We start from the raw sequence: 27,487 nt of genomic DNA, 5'->3' as shown, positions 1-27,487 counted from the left end.
TGCTGTTTCCCTTCAACAAAAATGGGTTAACTAAGCAAGTTAGTATCTGCTGTTACAGAAATCAAGCTTTCTAGTAAAAAAATAAACTCAGGTTTATAAATGAAAATGCACACATTCTTAGCACTTGAGGGTTCTGTTGTCATCGGTGGACAACACCCATAACTAAATGTATACCTGAATATTTCCAGGTAGAAACTTAAATTACATTGCAATCACTGTTATCTTAATAAAAACTAAATTAACCAAAAAAAAAAGTCTATTAATGAAGACATCTGATATGGTAAAAAAAGTTAACATAATGACATTATTTGGAAGCCTGTCTTTTTTTTAATGCAGCAGCTCTATTATTGCACTGTGTAAGATCTGTGCATCTCTGTGGAATTTAATAGATCTCTGCACAGAGGAAGCTTTGCCAACTAGATCTGGTTCAGATCAGGCAACAGTGGGTTTGGCAGCTTTTTTTTTTTGCCTTTAAAGAACCATCAACAAAATGAGCTTTATGCTAAATTCTGTTGACTGCCTGAAGATTGACGGAGTTCCTATAGAAAGCCTTACGCACACAGTTGAGATGGTTTGTCAAAGGGCTCCCAATCGCCAGTGAAAAGATCACTGTGCCTCTCTATCGATGTATCTAATAGATACTGGTCATCAGTTCTAGAGAGTTTATCAAACATAATGAAAAAAGAAAGTTTATCAAAATTAATGCCGTAACTAAAATTTATTATCAATTTAACAAACCCCAGCTAGTGGCCACTGTAGAAATTGCAGCAAAATTCTTGATTATGTGCAGACAAAACAGGTAAGGCAAAAGCTGAACAATATGACTTATTAAAAACAGTACTTTTTTTAATGGTATAAGGAAGCATCTGATTCAACAGATAAATTGGACCAACACTGCACTTCTAATTTGTTGAAAAACAGAGAGAAAGAAAAATACCTGCATGTTTTCCCCACTATCCCTTCCCTCATCCACCCTGAAATCTTACCAACTTTTGAACCTAAAAGGCTCCTTCAACAGGCAGCCGGTTTTTGAACCCGCTCAGATCTCAGCACGCAGCCAGCAGCAAAATGTGAGAGTCTTCTGTCACTCCCAGCTTCTGCATATCATCCATCTGCTTTTTTTAAGCAAAGTTCAGACAGATGAAAACCACCAAAGAGATTCAAGACACTATCTATGCCTTTAAAATACTCACTGTTGCCTCACTCTTGATTCCCAGCCCTTCGCTTGGGTCCTAAACAAGCACTGAACTTCATCTGATTCTAAAAATACTACTACACCAGAAAGGAATAGTATGTGTTTAGAAGGTGTAGGTGTTCCACATCAATTGCCATTTGTGGCAAGTAAACAAAGTGTGTTTGTACTTGCTGAGGTATCTTCCACTGAAAAAAACAGACACAAACGAAAACTTCCTTAAAGGCACACAGTAGTTTTTCCCTGTGGTATCTTTCATATCACACATCATTCTGAACAATAAAAAAGTTAATTTGACTAGTTTCTTAAATATTCACCATTAAAATGAGTCTCAGCTATGCAGTAATTCTAAAATGAGAACACACTGGAGCAACACATCAGAGAACTTAAGCTGCCACAAGCTACTAAGGTATCTTCCGTTCACATTTACCATACCTCTGCCAATGGAAAAACCTCCTCCTATTTGTACAAGCTCAAGTTTAAAGACAAGCAACTTAGTCACAACGTTATCAGACCAGGCAATACACTTGGAAACTCCTGGCTTTGTTCCTCTGGCTGCCGAGTACCCTCCCCGTCAGCTGAATTCAGCAGAAGATACAAAGCTCAGTACGTCCGCAAGCAATCCTTCTGAAATTACTCAACATGTGCATTTACAGTACAACAAAAGATTTCCCAAAGCTGGTCTAAGCCTCCGAAAGCATAAGATAAATCTAAACTCAGAGCAGAACAGAACTGAGCAGTAAAGCGTTAGGACTGAAGCTCTAACAACATGAGTTTAGTTAAACTAAACTAAAAGGAAGACCTTACAAAAGCCATCGCAACATTAGAGAACTCACAATATGCGAGCAACCCCACTGTAGTCTTCATGCTTTTAAGCCATAAATAGCTTTTAAAGAAGGAAAAATTATTCCCGATTGCTTCCTCACTAAGAATATTCTATACATATATCGTTAGTGAGGCGAAATTTCTTAGCACCCCAACAAATGGGAGTTACCACTTGTATTCAGACATCTATGGGAGAAAGGAAAGTTGATAAGCATTCCTATTTAAGACTAACAGATAGCTTTTTTTCATCATTTCCAAACCTTACTGGGCATCCTTGTGTACTGAAACATTATTTTAAAAAAAGAATCAAGAAAACCTCATCCAAAAAACAACCAGAACTACGGACACCAGACATTGGGGCTGGGGGGATATCATTCGATTAACACAGTTCCCTCCAAGTATCACAGAGAATTAGGCATAACAAACTATGACGTTTGACCAGGAATTGAGTGTGCATTTTTCCCTCTCAAAGTCCAAAGTACACTATAGCAAGTAGATGCTAAATAGCAAGTTTGAACTACAGATGATTTTCCAGACTCATTACTAGCATTAGAGTACAAAAGGACAAGCAATAGAGGAACAGGTGAAGTCCCTTCTGTCACCATCTTTATTCCTCAGCAGTGTTCTACGAGGCTCTCACAGGTTTCAAATCAATGCTTTTTCAAAGCCATTTCTCAGCGGCAGGAATATTCAGTGCATTTCTTAAAGGCACACCAGGAAGTTTGCGTAGCAGAGCAGTACTTCTATCATACCTTTGGTGCTGGGGTTATTTAGCTCTCTCCCCCTTGGGGAGAGACATATCAGACTATCAGCAAGTTATTGGAAGTGATTTTGAAAGATGATATTAATCTTACAGTGAAACCCATGTTATGGAAGTACTGAAGCAATGGCAGACCAGGAAGGACATAATTTCTTCAAGTGCCACTTCTTGTTGACAGTTTCCCTAAACAGAACATATCATAGTTAATCATATTTTACTTCTCAATTCCACAAAGTTATTTACATGAATCCCAGAAAGCTTGAAGGAATCCAGTACCACAGAGAAGTGGTAAAGATAGTAAACATAGTAAAGAGGATAAAAGTTACTCATGACAGTTTCTAACATAGTTAAACCAGATCAAGTAACTTCTTCCTACATGGCCAGCCTTAATGCACCATTTGATTTTTTGACTCAGGAGACAGACCTGGAAAACTAGCTATGCTCCTCCAGTTACCCTCAACGCTTGGGAACCAAATCTGCTGCTTCTCCTCCCAACATCAGCTTATCCTAACACAAGAACGAGTACAACTCACAAAGGGAATGACCAGTCTCTGCAGCACCACAGCTCTGCTTCATGTGAAGCAACACACAGCAACAAAACTGAGGGGGGCAACAGAGACAGATACACAAAGAGATTACCAGTAAGTAAAGCTTCATCACAAGGACTTTCTGGCCATTGGCGAATTGCAGTTGTTCTTCAGGAAAGAGAAAGAGCTGTTCCTCTAGTATAATTTTTAGTAGAACTGATTCATCTTAAGGTCAAAAGAAACCTGTGATGGAAGTATTAGCTAATGCAAAGTATGCCATTTTCCCAGCCAAACTTGCTGGAACTGCAAAGAGCATGCATAGGAAAACAATTACTGGTTTCTGCAAGCCACAAGATCCAGACAGTAGAATACAAAACTGCTCTGAAATTATTTCTGCTTCTGGAGTAGTATAACTTCATCAAGTTAGAAAGTAAACTCATACCATTTTCCACTCTGATATTTGTAAGAGTGAAGCTGGCAAAACAGTTCTAACCACAAAGATGCTGTTTATGATACAACTTGAGTAACATGAAAGGGAGTAAGCCCATTTTTAGGGAATACACCACCCTACACTTCAGTACTTGCCTCTGCTTTCCTGGCCTCCTGCCGTGTCTGTCAAATGAAGGAAGCGTGAACACTAAACTAGAAGAAACTACCAGACTTCACAGGAGCAGTTTCTAGTTCCACAACAAACGAAATTATATCTAATTATGATTTAAGATCTTACTGGAAAAAGCAAGTTTACCTCAAGAATGAAACCAAATGGTACTCTAGCCTCATCCCCAGAATGACCCTTAGCACCTCTTACCCAGCAAGACAGCACAGGTGTACGTCAGACACCATGCGCTTTGTCATTTTTAACTCCTTCCTCCTTTTATTTTTTAAATGCAAACTTACATTCCTTGTTTTTACCATTAAAAACCCACGACCATCAACTCCTATGCCTGAACTGCACCTAGAACAACAGGAAGTATAGGGTAAGACTCATACACTCAGCCAAAAACTTTTAGTTTATGACAACCAACATGATAATGTGCTTAATTAGATGGCGACATTTCAAAGCTGTTGACTTTAACTTCCCTGGTTCACTTGGCATATTTAGTTGAAGGCAAAACATGACTGTTTTCCTGTTGGTACCCTGCACTAGAAGAGAAATCAAGTGTCCTTTCCCCTGTACATCTTTCCTTTCCCCTAACAGTAAAATCAACAGTGACAAGCACGTTGAAGATTCAGTTTTGCTAGCATTATCAGCATCAAGGGGATTTTTTGGTTTTGTCATTTTTACAAGTTCCTTTTATGTATTATGTCAGGAAGGAAAAAAAAAATCTAGCAGAGAAATTAAAGAACTCAGAGCAGGCAAAAGTAAACATAAAACAATGATACTATTTCCGTGTGAAAAAAAATATGCAAAATCGCCAGCAACCCTGATGTCATATGCTTTGCATATTGAAAACATGAGAAAAGAGAAACCACTCAAAATTTAAAGGTACTAAAACATACTGCAATACATTTCCCACATAGTTTTTCAAACCACTTTAAAGTGTTGTACAAGACCGATGCTGACAACAGAAGCTTCAGCTTTTGTTGTTAATATCCTGAGCAATTAATGCAACTCAGCAGGAACTTACTGCCCAGAACAGCAACTATCACATTGTAATTCCAGTCAGACACAAAAGCACCTGCTAATCTCCAAGAGTAGCACAACTGTGGCTTAACCCATTGCTAGAACCTGTTCACTACAAATCCAAGAACTCAAAACAAAAAAAAAAAGAGAAGGGAATGGGGCGGGAAAGAGAGAGGGCACACTCACAAGTGCCAAGTGCTACCACGGACATCGATGTTGAAGAAAGTCTGCGTCCTCTCCTTCACTGTGGTCTCACAAAATGAACTCGTAAGGGATAAAAATGGAAGACTTGAGTAAGAAAGCTTAGAAAACGAAGATACATTCTGATAGCAACAGATAGTCGATGGTCTATGTCTGTAGACTATACATTGATAAGAAGGACAGTTTATTACTTATTCAGAAATTCCATAAACTAAAACCAGCAAGATCATCAGCGGTAAGTTAGTTGCCTTTTCCAAATATCCTGCTTACACTACCCAGAGCACTGCAAAGTCTAAAACAAGCATAGGTGCCCTTCGGGTCGAACAGGCAGCAGCGTCCTGCTCTGCACTGCATAAGCAGCAAGTGGTTTTCTGTGCAGCTACAGCATACTGGGAAGGAACATGTTTCACCTTTTAAGCATACAAGTTCAGATAAAAAGGGGCAAACCACAACTCCAACTAATCTATTCTTGCACAGGTCCGTGACTTTCATTTTTAAAGAAGTGCTAAAGCATTAAATGTTATATTTTTCCAAATCAAACTTGTCATATTGGCCTAGTCTCTCTTTGCATCCTCAACTGTCAGTCCACCGATGGGCTGAGATACACAGGCTACCACAAGTCAGCCCACACACTTCCGTTTACACAGCTGTGCTATATAAAGCTAGAAGTAAAGGCACAGCCAAATTTAACTTCCCAGGAAAACCTTAACTTACTGAACCACAATTTCCCAAAAACACTTGAAGTTAATATTCCTGTCGATCACAAAACCTTATAATGACGTATACCACAATTTGAACTCCACAGCCCAATCAACTAAGTCTATACCAAGGATGATAGATCGCTGTCTTAATAGCAAAACAGGTACTATTTCAGGAGCTAAAGATTTACTCAGAAGGAGCAAAGAGCTACAGGAAGAGACACAGACTAAGAAATAGTGCCATCTCACTGGAGAATGGGGCAGGGAAAAGTAGGAGGAGATGTGAAAATTTTCCTTACCAGTTTGAAGTCTTGAATGCTGCAGATGAAATACGGGGTATTCGGCCGGCGACTTTCAATATATACGCAATCTTTAAAAAAAAGAAGATTTTAAAATAATGGAAATTAACTTCTGTACCTCCAAGAACAAACATAAAAACAGGATAAATGAAAAAACAACTTAAGCTTAGAAAGCGCTACCACTTCATTTGCATAACACATAATTTATTCCAAGTGTGATCTAAAAATAGAAACTAGAGCTTTATGATGATGAATAAAGGAATTAACTGCATAAAAATTAACTTTGATTTGAATAGACATTTTGCTAGAAAAACAAAAGAAAGCCATATAAGACCATTCTGAATTTCGTTAATAGAAGGGACCAGATCACAACCTATGAACCAGATCAAAATAAGACAGGAAACTAATCAGATCTTTTGTGGTTAACGTGCTATTAAGAACCTAGCACTAACATATTTTCTCTTCTAATTGTGAAGAAAACCAAGGCAACCAATCATAGATGAAATGCAGCAAGCTAAATTAGGTTTACCTCAGGGAAGGACTGGGCTTTCTCAAGTTACATTTGACATGACAGAAACTGAGTAATTATTTTTGTTTGCTTTTGACAACTGGACTCTACAGGGTTGCTGTAAAATAAGGTCTGTTGTATTAAAAACAGTCTTGGCAATAACGGCAACAAAAGCAGTGCCTCAGAATAAAATTACAGCAATGATGGGAACAAAGTGCCTGATTAATGATAATGGCCTTAGAAATCAGAAAATTCACACACAGCTTGCTAGAAGGCAATGCTACTCCCAAAGCCAGACAAATATTTAAAGGACAGTCATTGTGTTCTCCTTTTATATTCAGATAGGTAACTGCTATTCAAAAGATAGAAGACACAAAACACCACCAGCTATTCCACAAATGATTCTCCATGAACCTATTTATATTTCTACAGAACAATTCCGGAGTCTAAGTTGTATAACACGTTTCAAAACGTAACTAACACTCTGCTTCATGCCTGGTAAAAATCTAAATGTTCTTCAAGACAAACATTTTCTAGTTCTTACGCTCCACAAAGAGCATTCCTAAGGATGTCATCGTTTATAGCAATAAACCATCTTCCTCCTGAAAGAAAAAAGAAACCCTTCACTACTCATTTGAAACCCAACCTGTACTCAGGAATTACCTCACCACTGAGAGTTAACTCACAGATCAATTTAAAAGAAATTTAGCAGCTATTTAGCAGAAATACCTCAGGACTATCAAAAGCACAGAGTCTTAGTAGCTCCATCAACCAAGCTGGAAAAAGGCCAGGCATTTCAAATCTATAGCACTTCAGCGATACATGCCAAAATTACATGGTTGTGCATCTGATTTTAAACGTGGCAGCAGTATAATATCCTGTTCTAATGAGAGAGAGGGGGGTACAGTACCCATCTGCATTAATTTCAGATAACTGATGTTTTGCCAGGATCAAAGCAACTTGGCTGGCAAACCAAGCCTCAAATGCAGTTAGCACCTTTCCCCAAATTCTGCACCGCTTGTTGCAATCATGCAGGTCTGGACTTGCTGCTTTTGACTACAAGCACAGCCATACCCAGCAACACTACACGATACTAGTATTCCAGTAAAATACCAGTATCTTCATTTCACAGGCAAGAAATCATAGTCTGAAGTAGTCAGGTGACAAGCTGAGATTTCAGAGTTGTGGTTTTGGGCGGGATTTTTTGAGGGGTTTGGTTTTGGTGTTTGGGGTTTTTTTTTTGATGAAGCAAGAAAATGAACATTTAAGTTACAGTCCAATGCTTCACACCATAAAAATCCTTCCTACGTCAGCACATTTCACGGCCACAGAATTTGTGTTCTGCTTACACCGGAAGACGTACCTCTCCATCTCAGTGGTGGGACCAAGAGAGGAAACAAGTTGGAGATAGCTCTAGATTTTCTACCACTCATTTTAAAGTGTGAAATTATTTTTTCTCTATCTTCCTTTCCTGTATTTTCTCTCATCTTCCTAAATTCTGTTTTCAGATCGCCTCCACAAATTTGAAAGTAGCCCTCTATTTTGTCCCATATCAGCAGTATGTCAAGGTTTCTAAAAACAACTAGTCCCAGAAGAATTACACCTGAAAACTAGTACACTGTGTCTCAGATGCAAAACCGTTCACCTCCAGCGTCCTCGTTATAGGCACTACCAACTGAACTGACATTTTTTCTTTTAAACTGCAAAACCATGACAGCAGAGCAGTACCTCTTTTCCCCAGTAGTGAGTATTTCCCCCAGTGATGAAATAATCACTACATACTAGTCTCAAATGAAGCCTGCTAATCAGTGGAACTAAAATTCCACATTCAGTGGAAGGAATTCAAAGCCAAAGGTATTTCTCAGTTTCTCAGACCCATGATTTCAACCTAGACTGGAAAAAACTGCTGGCCTTTAGGTGCTTACAATTCAGGTTGAGGTCACAGCATGTAAGTATCAAAGTCAGGCAGGTCACCTTGACTTCTGCAGAAGTCGTCTTCTGAAGAAACTCTTCAGATGACAAGCATACCTCACTGTGGTCTACATCCCCAGAGAATATGAAAGCCAGCTATCAGCTAAAAGCAACCACTTCAACTGTCACCAAAACCTTCCTGTGAGAACTTAAGTATCAGAACCGGGAAAAGGTTACTTAGACCCTCCTCCTCAGAATAAACCCATGTAGCTCAAATACTACCTAGCTGTGACTAGAGTAGACAATTCCTTGAATTAGAAAACTAAATCCATGTTCACAGAACAAAATATCTGCTCAGCAGCACCTCACGACCACGTGCTGAACTGAGGTCTAAGTGACCGCACCAGTGCGGAAAGGGTGGCCTGGAATGGAGCCGTTAGCAGAGAGGAGCATCTGCATCCCCTCCAACACTTATGCCTTGTAAAAGGCAAGGAGCCGCTTCCTGTGGGTTTATCACATAACCACAGTAACCACCTGAAACAAAGCCTGTAAAGCCAAGCGTCAAATTTCTACCTGCAACACTATTCATAAAACGGGTTTCTTTAGCACACCATTCTCCATCCATCACAAATTGCACTTTAATGACTTCACAACAGCATTCGATAAAGTCAAGTGGGCTTGACAAAATAGATTTCTTTTTTTAAGCCAAAAATCTATTGCTTATTTTATAGTAAGAGTCAAAGACACAGGATAAGAATCTGGATTAATCTGAAACCATAATTTTATCAGCATCAATGAAGCTCCTCTCCAAGCATACAGAAGGAATGTAATTACAGCAGAGTTGTGTCCACATTCCCACTGGAAGACACACAGATGTAATAACTCACAGCTTGAGTGTTCTGAACCAGAGCTTAGTGTGCATGTTCCAAACCAAGCAGTTCTCCTGATTTTTTTTCCCCTACTGATTATAAATCATCATTTAACTTAGACAAATTTAACTGAAATCTTTGAGAATTTCTCTTACTGTAGTAAGCTTTGATCATTCATTACAAAAGCATCCATGAAAACAGCACTGAAATGAATTCATTACTTCAGGCCACAAGTTCCCAAACCCTTTTTTACACGAGAAGCAGCACAACTGACCTTCCCTACGCTTCCTTTCGGTTATAGCTCTGTATGAGTCCTGGCCTCTTTTGAAAAACTTCTCCACAGCTCTTTTCGCAGAAAAATACCAACAGAAGTAAGAATTCCACTTCAATACAGCTGTCATCTCTTTACCAGGTGTCCACCTGATGTAAACTTAACCCCAACTAAATTGAGATAGTAACAAAGAGAAGAAGGATGTGGAATCAACTGAGTGAAACAATCAACACTAGAAAGGCAGGTGTTGAGAGACTTTTTTGTGCTATAAGCATTAAATGAAGTTTTAGAGCAAAGAATTTAAATTTTAAAGCAAAGTAAAAAGGAAATGGTGGGAAAGCTAACTCACATACTGCATTTCTTACAAATCCTTAATACCACCCTAGCATTAGAGCAGAGGAGGAGACACAGTCAGGAGTACAATCTTTCAAAAAGTCTAGTATTAACCAAGTATTTACTAAATATAGTGATTTGTCTTAAGTGATGATGGCATCATAGAAAACTATGCTAAATAACAAGGCTACATAGGTAGCTATATGAGTAGTATCAGTTGGAAGCTTTCTGCTGTGTACTTTCACTATCTATGACAAACCAAATGCCTTGCACCAAGAGCCTCAAGAGAAATAGAAGTTTCATGGATGTAAAATGCACTGAAGTCTTGGGTTTTTTTCTTTTTCAGTAAGAAAATAACGATACACAGTTGTACAGAACAACCTCCAGTATCTCTGTAGAATCAAGAAGAATTACATACATTCAAGTATGAATTGCCTTTTCCAAACAATCAATTTCAAATCATGTATTTCCTAGCTAGGGTAGTAGCAGCTGTTGAAACAGCACACATGTACATTTTAAAATATCACATATGTAATCAACCACCAACACCAGAAGAACGATAATCTATTTGACTTCTAACTCACACTTACATAGCACCTTTCATCCAAAATCCTAAAAATCCCACAGAGGCTATTAAGTCAGTCTCTCGTGGGAGGTAAGCATCTGAACTACCTTGCACCAAATGAATCCTCTTTGCCTCCTTGCATTGACACAGGGTGATTCAATCCAGTTTATTCAGAAGCTATAGCAATTTAACCATATCAAAGTACTCCTGTACCATTTTGTTACCCCAGACTTCCTTGGCTAGTCATTCCATTTAGACAGCCCGCTCTACTTACTCAAACCAACTGCTCAGTATCCCACATGAATCATCCATTTACGTGACATTCAACCACTCATTTGCAGGAAATTTTTCAGGATTCACTGGGGAATATGTATTAAAAGTTACAAGAATTCAGATACAGGAAACATCACAACTTCCAAGATTTTTTTTTCCCCCCCCAAGCATCTGTTTTGCAAGCCTCATTGTCAGAGTGCTATTAGATAGCACACAGAATAAACAGGCATCCCTCTGAATTGGCTGACACAAAAGAAAGAATCTGGCATCCTCTATGGACAGAGCAAACGTACTATGGATAGAGCAAACCTGTTGACTCACTAGTGTGTTGCATTTAAGTAAGGCACTGCTGGCTGCCTGCCAAGATTTAAAACAAAGATGACATCCAGTTCAGATGTCTCCAAAGCAATAGAGGCCATACAGATAAGAAAGCAAGTTAATCCAGGTGCAAAGCAATGTCACGAACACCAGAAACTGTAAAAATGCCAAAAGGAGAACATTTATGGATGCATTCACATTAGTTACTCAAAACTCACCATAAAGAGCAATTATTTTCATTTACCAGAAATCCAATACACAGATACATTATTTTGAAGAACAGCTTCAATGTCAACCCAAGCAAAGAAAAATGGTGTATCATTTTTCTAATGGAACAAACCTGTGTAGATAAGACTTAAGCCCATGAAAAATACAGAATATTTTCTCCTCCTTATCCTTCGCGCGCTGGAATATGCTATTGCACCCTTTTTTCCCCCCCACTGATTACATATTTCTGGAACATTTTTATCTCTATATGACTGCAGAGAACTTCTGCATAGACTTTGACAACTTCAGTCAATTCTCATCACAATTGCTCAGGCTGCTTTGTGTCCAAACATCTATTGCCACTTTGACAACTATGGAAGATGCCCTATCTGTCATGAAGAAACAGCTAAAAAGCTTAAAAAAAACCCCCACAAAATAAAGATGCTCCCCAAACAAACAAGTTTACTTGCTTCTGAATTCTTTCACTGAGCAGTAGGTTTATACAAATTGAGTGACATGTACTCTCTTCATGCTAAATGGAAGTCTGAAGCCTGCAGCTGTTTGTCAGCCATATGCACCCACACGAACCCATATGCACTCTCCCTTCAGGCACCCGAAAGAAATTCTGGTCAGTTATTTCAACACCTATTATTCTAGAAAGTAATGCACAATACAGGCATGTTTCAGACATCTATTTGCTCCTTCAGTATTAGAAGTCATTTCTATTAACCTTAACACTCAATCCTTTCCACACAAAGAGCCCAACAAAAAAATCAAACTTACTATAAATTTCTTAATTTAAAGCCATCAGTTGAATGGCTCAGTTTCACGTCCACTGAAGTTGCTTTGTGGTGAAACACAATTCCTAGGCCCTTGATTTTCAAAGAAATACTATCCAATATTGAAAGTGTTACTTATCTCACTACATGGAATTATGGACTGAGTGGCCCATAGTTGTAGTTAAGCCATTTCATTTTATGGCTACTCATCCAAGCTGAGCAAGTCCCTAGTTTGCCCTGAGTGTACTATCAGACCATGGACTTGGTTGCAGGTGGCATTAGGCAGCTTGAGGGCAATACATGTTTGCACAGAAACCCTGACAAGTTACTTCCCTATAAAACAAAATACAACTCAGAAGGCCAGCAAATGCTCATGAACACCACTACGCTGGCTCCACGTCCAGTGCTTGCACTGTTCTATGACAACCTTTCCTCAAACCCCAGCTGACTAAAATCCAGTCTCACAAGCAGCCTCAGATTAAACATACACAAGTTAATCCCACTACGCATAGTGCATCACCATTGTTCTTCCTCTTACCTTCTCCCTGCTCCCTTTAACTTGCAAGGTAGTGATAACCTTGAAGTCTTTTTCTCAGCCTGTATTCTGTCTACCTTCAAACCCTTCAAGTCTCCTTCTCTTCCCAGTCATTTTTTTCTTTTCTAGTCCTTATTACAGTTGCATCAACAATTACATTGTGTTGGTTGCTCTGTCATCTGCAGAGACCCCTTGAAAACTTAACTTAAGGACGTGTTTTGTTAGGCAAGGCTCATGACCCCCTTTATAGACAGAATCACAACAGAAAGTGAAAGGAGATGCCTGATTATCTACATTGACTCAGTGAAAATTCAGCAAAACAAAGAAATTGCTGTGAAGTAAGCTATGAGATGAAATGTAGCAAGCAAAAATTGTTGCTCTGAACATCCTTACACACTTACCAAAGTATAAATTAATTTCTTCTACTGAAGAATACTCATCTTCACATCAACCTGCATTTATTAGTAAATACGAGCAAGCATGAAGCAAGTAACCACACAGGAAACGGGTGTGCTGCAAATTCACACTCTGGCTTTCGCCACATGCATGTGTCAACTTCAAGGGCCACCTCAGACAAGTTAACCATCTGATCTGTTACACCAGAGTCTACTGGTGACAAACCAGCAATCTCTCCAATGGAAAAAAAGGGAAGAAAAAAAAAAGGGGGGGGGGGGCGGCACGACTTTCCATATCCTTTGCCACTACTATGGCAAAACAGAGTAAAGAAATCTTAAGTTCCCTGTGCAGCTAGTGGGATTCACTGCCTGTCTCCAACCATGACTGTGTTCGCTTACTTTCTGATTTCGTGTAAAATGTCCCACTGGAGATGAAGTATTTCTACGACACATGGTACAGAGTCATTATGCCTTTGGGCTCGTGATATTCACCAGATGTGCCCTAGTTCTGAAGGGTTACATTAATATTCCCACTCTAAAAGCTGCTTTTAAAATTAGAGCTTCAGTACATGCACTTAAAGATCTTTTGGAAAAAACCCAACCACCTCACTTTCCTGGACACATGAACCTTTATCAGCTTAAATGCTGCAGTTCATTTAGTATCCATCTTCATAATTAGAATCCTTTTATGTTTTACCTAACGATTCAACACTTGCATCATCCAAGAAACAAAGCCTTAGGCTCTCTGCACAGCACCACACTTCCACAGGAAAAATATTCCTTGAAAGCCATTACCAAGGAATTGTCTACAACTGCCTGCCACCATTTCAACAAGCTCAGACTTCACAGCATAGCTGTACACAGCCAGAATTCCAATATACACACATTTCCCACTTTTGACATCCCAGTGTCTTACTGAATTACGCATTCTTTGCCTCATTTTGCTTTCCTTCAAATATTCTATATTAAAATTAGAGGTTCTGAAAATGATGCACCAGTGTGTAAAAAACCCCACTCTTAATTCAGGTACAACTTGGGGGAGCTCAAAGTTTGATTAGTTCAATGCATGAACTCTTACATTGTCACAAACAACTAGATGAATCATCAGGATCATGTAATCAGTAGTAACACATGCTCTATACTCAACCATCCCATCAGTGTGCTAAAAACCATACTTCAGGTAAACTTATCCCTGTGGCATAAGTGTACACGCCTGTTCCGCATCCACCACTAACTACGACATAGCACTTTTTCCAACACTCTAAGTCTACAGTTGCACCACCATAGAAATACCTGTGACAGATCTGAGAAACTGTAAAAGAAACTGTCCAAGCAAGCCCTGCAAAACGGGTTTGTTTCATCAGAACCATCCTGAATTTAAAAAAGGGGGGAAAAAAAAGAGAAAGATTATTTAGTGAGATGGAGCCCAATTCTTTGAGAGACAGAGAATTTTATTTATAGTCATATGTATAAAAGGATTTGAGAGGAAAGTAGGGAGGGACACACTCTTTACGTGTGTGTGCGCGTGCGCATATATGTGTGTGAGTATATCCTGAATACAAGTTGTGGGATAGGCAAATAATTAAAGGATATTTATATTCCAGAATTAAAGGATATTTACATTTGCCTCCATTCTGGTGTCTAAAATTAAAAAGCTTAGATGTCCTAGTGCCCTCTGCCAACCAGCAAAGCAGCATGATCAGGCAATTCTGAACTGTTCTCCAGAGATACCTTTGCCCAAGCCAAAACTAGTGGGAACACCAAACAGCAAGGCTCTTCACTTCAATGTCTCAAGTACTTAAATGCCACAATCCTTCACCACCACCACCCAGAACAGTTAAATATGATTAGGCGTCATTAGCAGTTACAGATCATTAATAACCAAGTAGTACCTTTCAAAGGATCAGAAAAATATCTGCAACATTCAATGAATTCTAAATGTTGAAATCTGAATTTGCCCGTATTCCAAACACAGGAAAATTACCAAACCCTCGAAAACAAAGCTCAACAATGGAAACGGACCTCTAACTAAAGCAATACATTTGGCATGACGGTTTAGTAACAAACGTAGAAACACAGGGAGGAATGCACTGGGAATGACAAACACATGGGTTTAACTAGAAAAATATTACCACTGACAGGTAGGGAGCTATACAGTTGCCTCTCTTCCCCCCATACGGCTGACAACAAACAAATTGCTAGTCTGATCTTTCAGTGTCACGTCCTGCTGAGCAGATTTCAAGCAACACTGCTGGCGCCTTGTCAGAAAACAATGTGCTAGAGCCCTGTTCTGCAATAAATGGCTCAAGCAATTTACTGTGTTCATTTGAAACTCACAGGAGTATTCCCAATGCCTGGACTGTAGTTCTTATTTGGCAAATGATTTTATTATAAACTGGTATAATAGTGAATCCATTTTCTTTAAGGGGTTTTGCTGCTGTTTAATGGACTGTCAGTATAATTTAGATTTCATCTATTTAAACTCATTCAAGCCTGGCTCCTGATTGTACAATAAATGGAACATATTTCTATTCAACAAAATTAATGACAGCTAATTGTAGTCTGCAGTTCCCAATTTTATAAAAGCAACTGTTCTGCAGTTCAGGCACCCAGCTACATGATTTCCCACACCAATTACTTTTCTGCACTTTTCATGCATGTCCACAACACTGTACAGTTCTTCTTGCAAGATGCATTCAGACATACTTTGTTAACAATTTTGATACAAAGCAAACATTTTCTTACAGAATGTAGTGTTACCAAAAATGTCACACTGAAAGCGAAGACATTGTGGATGCTCAGCCACTAAGTCATGCTAGGATATCCTCCTGTCTTAGCATTGCTTTTCTTTTTCAATTAAACACATGAAAAGGGAGGAGGGGTGGGAATAAGAGTGCACGCAACTAAAAAAAATTAAATAACCAGTTAGCCTAAGAGCTCCTTTAGGAACAGGTTAAGTTTACTGCACACATGCCATTTAAAACAGGCTCTGCTGATCTTTTAAGGTCGCAGCAGACTTTTGTTGGAGGTGCAATATTTGCTCCCAACACACCTCTCTGATTATTTTTACACGTGCCTATGTAGCCACCTGTGTCTCAAACCTGAACTGGATGCACTTCAATAGCTCTTCACGAACACTCATTTCTGAAGGATTGCGGAAGACGAAAGACTAGCAGCACACAAATGTACATTGCTGCATGATGCCACTTCTTTAGATATCCGTAACTTTCCCCCTATTAAAAATCCCTTAATGTGCAAATTACAACACACTTGAATAACGGCTACGGATATCTCGAGACCTTACATGCAAGTATTAATAATAAGCCTCAAGAAACCAACAGAAGTTGTCACAGTCTACATGAAAGCAACTGAACAATCTCCATGGTGTCTTCAAACAGAGCACGCAATCAGCCAATACACACACACAAAAATGGAGAAATTAAGGGAACAAGATTCTGTATCAGTCAGATACAGAATCTTTCTTTCTTTCTCATGTACTTACCATTCACTCCTGTTTCCAATTGTTGGTAATGAGTCAATGGTGACATTAAAAGAAATCAACAATATACAGCTGGTCCATGAAACTGTACTCAGTGCAAAAACCGGTATCTTTACATGGCTTTGAGCTTAAGAAGTTCTTCCACTGAACCATAGTCCAACATAATTGTAACTCCGTGCTCTACCAGGCAAAACAAGCACACCAAGAGGACGTGGAAGAGAAAATTTAATTCCCAAGCCCACCACAAACACCAAATGGTTGCTTAACTTCTCTCCCCTAGCTACTCTTTTGATAATTAAAGTGCACCACACTACAATACCTCATCAAAATATGGATGGGCTTTATTTATGTAGCCCTCAACGAGAAAAAGAAGTTACAGCCATTGCCATTTCCCTAGTAACTGGCCCATCACTTCATCTTCCTGACGAGACAAGTGAGAGTAACCCATTTTGTAAGCTGGTGCAGCCCTGAACAGAAACACATGTTCAGAAGGGGAACACTAAATGTGTCACTTGGGTGAGGATGATTTTCACAGAATACTGTGTTTCAAATACTGCAGTCTTGTTGCCCCAAAGCCTCCTGTGATGCAAATACAAACAATCCCATCAGGTAAGCTTATGTGATATTCTCCCTATTGCCTGCTAACCTGATACTCACCTATCTGCAAATACCTAGCAGCACTGAAAAAACAGCTGTATTTAAAAAAATAAAATCAATATGTATTTTCTGAAATGAAAAATATTTTCCTATTATTTAAATTTGCAGATAGTTGAGATGCCTTTTATACAGAACAAATTAGTGCAGCAGCTGTAAAGCAGATCTTACAGCAAAAGTGTATTTACTTTGTTTCAACACTGGTATGTTACTTTCTCCTGTTCATTTTAAAGCACAACGATCACACTACTATGCTAGTCAGCTGCTTAAATAAGAAATGCCCATTTCAGGAAGAAAAAAATGCTTTCCTCACTATTAAGAAAAGAGGAGTACAATCACCACAGTAAAGACACAAGCATAAATTTTCAAGCCAAAGAAAAATATATGTCTACGTTTAGGTATATTTCTTTCTTCAACAAACAATACAAATGAAAAAGTCCTCAATCTGTATCAGTTTTTATGTACATCTAGCCACTCCTTTTACAGCAGGGTTATTTAGTTTTAGTTTATTTAGTTTACTGCACACGCAGGTGTTGTCACTATAACCAAACACTCCTTTATCTAATGGTCAGTGAAGGACTGGGTAGTTTCCACAGAGTAAAAGAAGGAAAGAGGGCCAGCAAATTCATAGACTAGAAGTTCAAATTATTTTAATTGAAATAAATTGAGGACAGGCCATGAGTAATTACCACAGTCACAAACTCCACTTCCACTCCTTGAAAACCACTATTTCAAGGAATTCCTTCCCCTTAGTCCAATTTTTCCACAGTTTTTACTTCCACTGTGTTTTTATTTCAAAATTTCCATTTCCCTAATGTCATAATGGCACGCTGCATTCCCCATAAAGCATTACTTTTAACTTAGCTTACAGTTTCTACATTCATCCTCCGCAAAAATAATTCCCTAATGCAGTCTGCAAAACTGCTCATACCTGTGTTCCACAGTTACCTATAGTAGTTAAACCACAGGTTTTCAACTATTGCTGTTGTAGTAACACAGCAAATTACGTCAAAAAGGTGTACATGTAAAGTTTCACATTCATCCTGTAACAGCTACAATACACCGTACTTTTATTTTGCATTACAAGCTTCTCAGGGAACATGTTCTGAAGTTCATTTAGTACACAGCATACATTTAGAGAGTTCACGTAATCCACATTACTTTAGTAATACTTCATTGCAGCAGTCAATGGTAGTACATCTCCCTTTGTTAGTGACCCATGTTTCGCTGTGATGGAACACAGCGGGATGACTCACAGATAAAGTATGAACATCATCCTTATAGAGAAAATCTTATCTAAAATTCTCCACTTGCACAATTCATCTGTTATGAAAACACTATCATAACTTCATGTAATCACAAAGACAACATGAAAAACTACCTGCTAGACCAATATTGGCTAAGCGATGTCCCCAGTCCAGACACCCAGCCCGCCTCCCCGCCCCTTGGTACGCTCACCTCTTTAGTGTTGCTCTTCATGATTTATACACGAAAGCCAGACAAAGCCAGGAGTCCATTTGCTGGATCAACCTCGATCTGCACTTAAGTCTCCATCTGTCAAGCACCAACAGCTGTACACATACAGAGCAATGCTTGCCTCATTTAAGAGCAAACGTGAACTCAGTAAATGTACAGTCTCGTTTCTTCCAGTTTGGCTTATGTTTTCTGCTTATGCTAACAGCACATATACAGAAAATCAGTTAACGCAGCTAAGTAGTAGATATATGCTGTCATGTAACCTTAATTATTTTCTACACTTAATATTATTCACCTACTCACCTGATCCTTAAAAACCACACTTTTCTTATTCTCAGCATTTGAAATTATGAAAACTAATTACAACCGCTGTTATAGCCAATAGTATAGAATAACAACACAAGTTTCAGCTGCACATGGAAACAGTTCCCTACAGACTTCAAGCAACTTCAAAGAAAAGCCTTCTGTGACACTTTTGTGCATTTTTAAATGCACTTGTTAACCCTCCTGATATGTTTTAAGAGTCAGCTATTAATCCAGGCCTCTACTTTTCACCCCCTTCTTTTAATTACTAAAGGGGAAATGGGTAAAGAATGCATTTGTTTCCATTGAAACAAAAGTCTTAAAGCCAGTATCTTCTAAAAGGTTGTTATGAGTTTTCCTCACCACTATTCACATATGCAGAATGGTTGAAAACAGTGGTGTAAGCGTAAAAAGGGAACTCTTATAAACACATTAAGCAGCACAGCTCCCCAAGTTACTCATGTTTACAGTAGCTGGAAGTCTGTCACTAACTGATTATTTCAATGATCTAGTATCACAGACCTTCAAATGAAAAATGAAATACAGAGAGCATTGTATTAGAATACACACTCATTTCAACTATGAGGATTGAGGGAAGAGAAGACCACACATGCAAATACATACATCTCCATGACAAACTTGGTCAACTCACACAATGTGGACAGAAAACAGTCAGTCCAAAGACCTCCTAAAATTAAAATGTACAGACAAAATAATTATTTCATTGCATTTCTTCCTCCTACCCAAGCAGAAAATTCAAATTTTAAAGCTTCCCAGAAAAGAATTAATTCCCTCCCAAACCTTTTAGCAGCCTAAGATACACTTGCCAGAACTTCAAGGTTTATAGAAAAAAAAATCATGTTCATATTATATGTATTTTTGTATTTAATTCTGGCATGGCCACCCTTCTCAGCTGGTAAAGCTGTCACACTAGATAGAAGGCAGCATCTATAAGAATGACAAACACATGGGTTGAAGTCAAACACAAGCCAATCACTGTCAGAGCATGAGCCAAATTCCCACATTTCAGTCTCACCAACATTCCATCCAAATACCAGTATTGGATTGAATACCAGTATTGAATAGAATCAATCCAATTCAATCCAAATACCACTTATTAACAAAGCAAATAGCGGGAAGAAGCACTTTGGTTCGTTTTTTGTTTATATATATTTTTATAAAGCTGATGGAGGTTTCTAGATTAAAACAACTATTTCCACAGTTTCTGCGGTTACAACAATGCAAAACGCCTCTGCACTTATAATAAAGGGAACATTTAACAATTAAATTACGCCAGCAAAAACCAAAGCTTAGACATTTAGAAGTCCTACTGCTTGCTTGCTAACCAATCTGACAGTGGATTTGAAGACAGCTAGAAGAAATCTCAGGCCAACGAGATCTTGGGTAAATGTAATCCTGGTCCCACTGTGACTGGAACTCCATTGGCCACACTCCACAGGACAGGCTTTGATGTGAGGCCTGCGGATTCACACAGAAGATGACCCACCATCTTTTGTTATTTTCACATTGTGATAGTGCAATAACCTAACATCTGCAGGCTTCAAACCTGAGCCACTGAAGACTGCAAACTGTTTCACAGCTTATGAGGTGCCCCCTTTGAAAAATGGCCACGTACTCTATAATCATAGAAAGTATCGAAGTGAAAAGTATGTAAGATCTCACTTCGATACATTTGGTGACAACTGAGCAGCAGTATTTCACAACGCTGCATCCAACCTGCAAATTCAGTCTCTTTTTCCTTCTCTGATGCTTGTCCGGATAATATCTTGCAGGGTTATGGTGCCTCCTAAACAGCACTCGGGGACAGAAGTTGAACAAAACTTTAAAGTGTTATCAACCTACAAATCCAGAAAAGTTAGTACTCAAGTTGTATTTTCCAGCAGCAATCTCTCACTTTCATCCTGGTGGCAGTGATTTCCCACACCTTAAAAAAAGCAACTAAGCCAGAGTCCAATAGGTGTCCCAAACAGTAATTGCCTCCAACATCTCAATGTGGTAGAGACACATTCCTATTTTTTTTTTTGTTTTAATTATTAGGGCAGATGTTCCTTCTTTCCCTGCACCGTTATCAGACCACACTTTCCACATCTAACACTCTGCACCTCTTCTTCCAGCTTCACGCAGATCATAAAGCACCTAGAACAAAGAGGCTCTCATGTAAGCTATTCCTAAGCAATTTGCTAGAAAACAATGAAGTCCCATAGCGCACTACTCTCCCTGCAGAAGCATTTCACCTTGTGTTACCTCATGTTGATTCTTCTTGCTGATGTGCTGTTTATATAGCTACTGATGTCACTGTAGAAACAGATCCTCATAAATCCTTTTAATTCCTGCACATCCTTTTAAATGTTTCTACGTAGGCAGAGCAAACAATATTGTCCTCATCTCCAGGTGACTATCAAGTCATCTGTTTTCCTGAGGCTCCAAATCAACTTAGACTTTCATCCAAAGTTTTTCCAGTCCAGCATTCAAGATGCCATCATGATGACATTACAGCAGTTTGCTCAGTAGCAACAATATCCTCAGTATTAAAGTCTGTGGCTTTAATATAGTAATACCCCTCCCTGATATGTTGAACAGACCGAGGGTGAAAGGGGACAGGGACCCTACAGCTTCCTCCAGCAACGAAGGTATGTAAGAGTTCAGAGAGCAAAAAGGAATAGGGCAATAAAAGTATACACATAACCAGCTATTATTTTGATGCAGATGTTTCTGCCATGTACTTTTTCTGTAATCTTAACCCTTTTACTTTCTAAGAGCAATTTATCGGGCTACTGAAAAGAAAGTCTCCATAGTCAAGGACAAGCTGAAGATACAAAAGAAAAATACCTCCATATGGCAGGTTCTTGTGAGACTAAGCATGTTGTTCCCCTCCAGAACAGGGAAGGGAAAAAAGGTTCGGTATCATCACTACCTTTTTAGTCTTTCATTACATTGGCAAGAAATTTAAAGTTAACCGACAGCACTATTTGTTTCCCATCACATAGCTCCCTCTTCTAGCTAGACAAGTCATTCTCTTCACCAAGTATCAAAAGCAGGGCCTGTACAAAAGCCACTATTTTGCTCAGCGGTGTTTGGAGTAGCATGGTCCTCGGAAAAAGCCTGGAGAGCTGTTCCAAAAGCACCTTAGCCACTGAAGTCCAGTACAATACACTGACAGCCACTAGACTGACAGCACTTCAGTACATACTTCTATACAGAAAAATGTCAAACGGAGACCAATTGTCTAACCCAAACAACAGATGTAGTTATAAAGTCTGGTTTGCACAGCAGAGTATCAAAGTATTCATATTCGCTTACAGTCTGACAATCAAAAAAGTAGAACTGCAAAAAACATACTACAAAACAAGACAACCAATTTTAGACTACACCCACTTAGGAGCCATGTGTTAACCATATTGCACATGCATACAAACTGTGTGGGAACTCAACCCGTTCGAACAGTGCTGTATTTTGGCAAAAGCCAGTAGGATAGAAGGTCTGCACCAGAAAGAAAAGGAAATTTTGGCATTAAATAATCTAACTGAATCTAAAAGGAGAAAAAAAAAATTCTCAGTTTTGATGCAACTATCTTAATACTACCATTACTATATGCTAAGGAAGCCTATAAGCAAATCTGAATACACATACGATAAAAATTAATTTGTTACCATGACAGTCATTTTGACATAAGCAAGGTAAGAACAGTGAGAGAAAAATAACAAGGAAAAAACCCAGCACAGATTAGATTTGGAAGGAAACAGGAGGGAGGATGTGGAAACAGAGGACAGATGGGGAAGTGGGCCAACAAGCTTTTAGGATAGGCCTGTGTGATTTCCAACACAGCAGAGAAGATTAATTGCATAGTGTTGTCTAAGCTCTTCTCAATAAATTTTAAGTCATGGTATAAAGCTATGCATACATTCATTATAGCTATACTATAAAATACCATTCTTATTGATTTGTAACGATATAGTGTAAATTTCATTTGAAAAAATTGCAGTGATCTTCATTATTTATTTATTTATAGTTTATTTGCTGTTACTCAAATATAGCTGCTGAGCTCAGCACAGAAAAAAGTAGTATTAAGCACTGGATTAAGTACTGTACATTCTAAACATAGAATGAGATTTTAACCAAGGACTTCACAGTACAAAAATGCAGACCTTTAACATTCATCCATATCAGATAAGAGTATTTAAGAGAGAATCAAACAAATGGAAAGGATTTCCTTTCCTTAAAGCCTAAAAGATGTAAGCTTAAGACAGCTATCCGCTCTGCACACACCTTTAATTTTCATCTTTCTAATCCTTGCTGTGCAAGTCTCATTAAACTCCCTTAACCCCTCTTAAATTTTATATAAATTGTACCCCTAGCTACAAATTCATCTCCCTATATGTAACCTAGCTATAAGACAGAATCTAAGATTTCCTTCTGTAATAGATGCTAAAAATGCTTTAGAATATATTACACACTGGAATGTGTATTCAAGATCTCACTTCTGTTAAGAAATTATGTTTAAAATTATGTTTTAAATGAAATTTAAAAACAAGTATAGTCAATTAAGGTTGCACATAGGCTCATGTCCCTCCCACAATGAGCTAGCCCATAATGTGTGTTCTCATTGTTCTCCACAGTTTGCAAGACAAGGGAAAGATGCAAGTTTAAAAAAAAAAAAGGCACAAAGAGCAAACTGAACAGAAAAGATTCAATGCTAGGGTACATCTCTTATGCTAATTGCCACTAATAAAATGGAAAATTTAATAAGCAGATTTTTAAATTACAAAACTGGTATAAAATACCTCGTTATCACAAATTCTGTGGCTTTGCTTGTTCTTTCACCAGACAACCTCCTCCAGATCAGTCACAACCACTTCTCCCCACCCCTTTTTCTTCTAACAGCGCAGCAGGACGGGCAGAGAGAAAATGAAGCAAGCGGCCTGTGGCCAGCACTAGTCTTAGTTGAGACCGGGCAGACCAGCTTTCAAATCCTTTACCGGACCATGCAAACTCTTCCAAACACCCCTACAAGGAGGAGCTGCGCCCCAAGCAGCCAGCTCCCTTATCATCGGTTCTGCAACCGCCATCACCAAAACACGGCTGACGAAGCGCTCTGCTCGTTAGAGCCGATCCTTCTCCCGCACCCTCGGCCACGTGCGCTCCCCTGAGGCCCGGGCAGTACTTGGCCGGCATTTGCAGAGCATTTGCTGCGTGCAGGTTCTCCGACACATCTTCACGCCTGGGCTGTGACTGAGGCTTTACCTCGCATCTCAGTCCGTACACAGCAGCTCCCCCGGCGCGTAGCCACTGGCAAGCGAGAAGGTACAAGCCGTAACTGAAGCTCTTGCCAGCGTGTACATAAAGAAGATTTCTTATCAATGGGTACTCTTTTCTTGTGCAAGATACAGCATAAACAACCCAAGCTCTCCCACACAACCACCATTTCCAGGCTCTCTCCCCTCCTTTGTCAATCATCTGACAAAGGTGCAAACTCTGTGCACCTACAATACTGATTCCCGCTGTTCTGCAAACACCCCTCCAGCCAAGTACTGCCACACCAGAGGTACCCCAAGAATTGCATCTACTGCATAAAGCGTGCCAGTACTGCCCCATGCTACTGCAGGGTAAAATTGAGATCACAAACCAATCTTCCGTCTTAATTTTAAACTAAGTCTTTTTGCAATAAAGCCAGCGTATCGCACGGTACTACTGGGCCCACACAACAGCTGTTCGTAACAGATTCTAAACTATTTTTCATCCTCTGACACTGAAAATAAGATTGCCACCAAAGCTAATGCTTTTGCAGCGTCCCTATTGCTACTGCTCAAGCAACAAATATTACTCAGCTAAAGTCCTGACCAAGAGAAAAACATATCTTTTGCATAGTCTGAAGTGTTGTTTGAAGCATTTCAATAGATAAGCTAGTCTTACAAAGGTTGGTATATCTAAGTGAAAACAGACTCTACAACTTTCACATGGAATAACAAGTGTGGAATGCAACACCCCCAAAACCAGGAGACTTTCAGCCAATCTGTATCTGCAGCTGATAATGCCCACACATACAACTAGCGTTTTAGAGCTTTTACAGCAACTGCAACTGGATAGAGAATTTAAAACATTTACATTTGTACTCATACGATGATATTTTAGTAGCTGAGCTATACAGCACCTCATGGAAAAATCAAACAAGATTTTACCTCATTAGTTTCCATAGTTTTTAGTTTAAATCCATCTCTATTTTGCTCCAGCAGTGTTACTACACCATACTGATATTTTTACAGAAAAATAATATAAAACTACCAGAGCCATTAAGCCAGTGCTTTGAACAGTAAAGCCAAACATAACTATTCCTTTGTGGTGGAACAAACAACTGCAATCAACACTTTTAAAATGCTGTTTACATGAACACAGAAGTCTTTACTCAAAAATTAGGAACACAGCTAGACGAATAATCTAATTTTCAAGTACAAATTCATTTTGAGGAAAAAGTTAGCTGGCAGCAGCCACAGGTTAGAGCTTGAAACCTAAAAACCTTATGTGAATTTGGCAGTAATTAAGAGGCACGTCCAAGACATCCAGAGCACACTGCAAGCTTCTGCTTCTGTCCCCAAAACATCCCAGACACTTGCTGATACTGACACCAACAGCCAAGCTGCTGTGCACAGGCATTAGCTAGCTATGAACAGGGCGGGGGAATATCAATGGCCTAACAGGTATGAGATTGTAAGTCACCTGATTTATATTTCACAAGCAGAAGACAGGAGAAGAGCTCTACAAAGAAATCCTAGATTTGCAGAAAAACTTGTCAGAAAGGTCAGACGGTACCTTTACATGCCACCTAGCCAAATCTCTAGCTCAGATCAGGTTATGTTTCAAAGATGGAGCGAAGTGCTAAGTGCTTTACCCAATTTAGTTTCAAAATTCCCAGGGACAGAGATTCCATCCAATACACAGATAATTAACGTAGCAGGAAGAAAAAGAGAGTGGCTCTTTTTCAAAGAGGAGCTAAGTTAATTCCAACAAATCAGGTATTACAAGACAGTCAAAAGCTTCTGCATGCATACCCATATTGGCCTCCAATGGAAGTGTGGCAACCTGCCCCTAGGACAATCATAATTTAAATTAGCAGACAGCACATTGTGCTGTCTGCTGCAGCCAACTAACTGATAGCTCTGGTGCACAATTACTTTCAAAGGAAGCATAAGAATTTCTTACCTCCAGGCCTGTATACAACATCATCCTCTGTGATAAAGGACGTTATTTCACCGTTGTCTGTTCTCTCATATCGGGACTTCTTCTTGGGTGGTTTCTTTTTGCTCTTCTTCGTGGACTCCTCTGTGGTGGCACTGTTGTTGTCATTGTCCTCATCTTCACTATGGTCACTTTCTGCATAATTCTTGGCACCTCCTTCCAACGTACAGCTCCGTCGAGGACGTGAGTTCTCACTCTCCCTCACCTTGTCTCTCTTGTCTCGCTCCTTATCCCGGTCTCTATCCCTGTCCTTCTCTTTGTCTTTGTCTTTTTCTTTGTCCGCTGTCATGATTCGCCACGTGCCTTCTTCTGTCCTCTCACGGCTGGGCCTCCGTGAAAGGTAGACAGTGAGCCTGGGCTTCAGTCTTCTGAATTTCTCACTCAAATCCAGGAAAAATTCAACCACTCCAACAACCCCAGCGTTTTAAAAAGGTTCTTGAAGGGGTGGGGGGGGGAGAAAGAGGGGAAAAGCCCATGTTAATATTCAAAATTCTTTCAATTTCTGAAAATAAAAATTAAAAACATAGAAAACCCCACATCCTAAAGCAATCCAGTATGGAAAACACAAGACAGTAAAATACAAGGTGGTCTTTTGAAGCAGTCGTAGAAATAACTTAAAGCGTCTGTAAAATGTTTGAAGCTATCTTCATCCTCAAAAAGACCTCACAAATCCTTTAAAAAAAAAATTCTTTTACTTACTACAGAAATATATTAACCGCCTGGATGGGACGTGCTCACTGAGAACACATATCATTTTATACCTAAAGCTGAATAGGAAGCATGCAAGTAAGGAGGGGAAAAAAAAAACCCACCACATACACATTTAGGAAGGGATAAGTGCAATAAAGGAAAAGTCTACAATTTTTGTTCTCTAAGCAAATGAAAAAGTTTAGCAAATGGCTGTGTTGTTTTACATCTCAACACCACTAGCAGGGAATGCCCTACAAAGCTGGTACAGAGTAAAGAATACCATCTGCCACCTCCAGGGCAATCTGTTCGGAAGTCTTCCCCCTACCCCTGCTTTTCCAAAAATAGAGCTAACCTGCATTCCATAGATTACAGTAGTCAATTAACTGAAACCAAACCACAGTAGTTACAAATGCAGTAACAAAATCTGCTTTTCCACATATCAAAAATATGACCTTTCATGCTTGCTTTACCAATAATAGAACACATGGAGATGGATTTTACAAAACTCACCACCTTCATACGTT

At 39.1% G+C, this 27,487-nt stretch overlaps 1 protein-coding gene across 1 annotated transcript in view; it reads right to left on the bottom strand.

The window, feature by feature from the left end:
- The window catches only part of LOC104617345 (arginine-glutamic acid dipeptide repeats protein-like), a gene marked incomplete at its 3' end in the record, with an annotated part of 96,199 nt that extends 69,637 nt beyond the window's left edge, over window positions 1-26,562 (bottom strand). Inside the window, exons 1-3 of the mRNA XM_010282667.1 lie at window positions 26,238-26,562; window positions 24,533-24,639; window positions 24,167-24,329 (exon numbers count right to left, since the gene is read on the bottom strand). Coding sequence (XP_010280969.1) covers window positions 24,167-24,329; window positions 24,533-24,639; window positions 26,238-26,562 — 595 coding nt within the window. The remainder of the gene's footprint in view (window positions 1-24,166; window positions 24,330-24,532; window positions 24,640-26,237) is intronic.
- Between the last annotated feature and the right edge of the window lie 925 nt (window positions 26,563-27,487).

This window comes from Phaethon lepturus, unplaced genomic scaffold (genome assembly GCF_000687285.1).
Source record: "Phaethon lepturus isolate BGI_N335 unplaced genomic scaffold, ASM68728v1 scaffold6020, whole genome shotgun sequence".
NCBI lineage: Eukaryota > Metazoa > Chordata > Aves > Phaethontiformes > Phaethontidae > Phaethon > Phaethon lepturus.
Note: the sequence above shows the minus strand (reverse complement) of the source record. Positions and strands in the feature narration are given on the sequence as shown.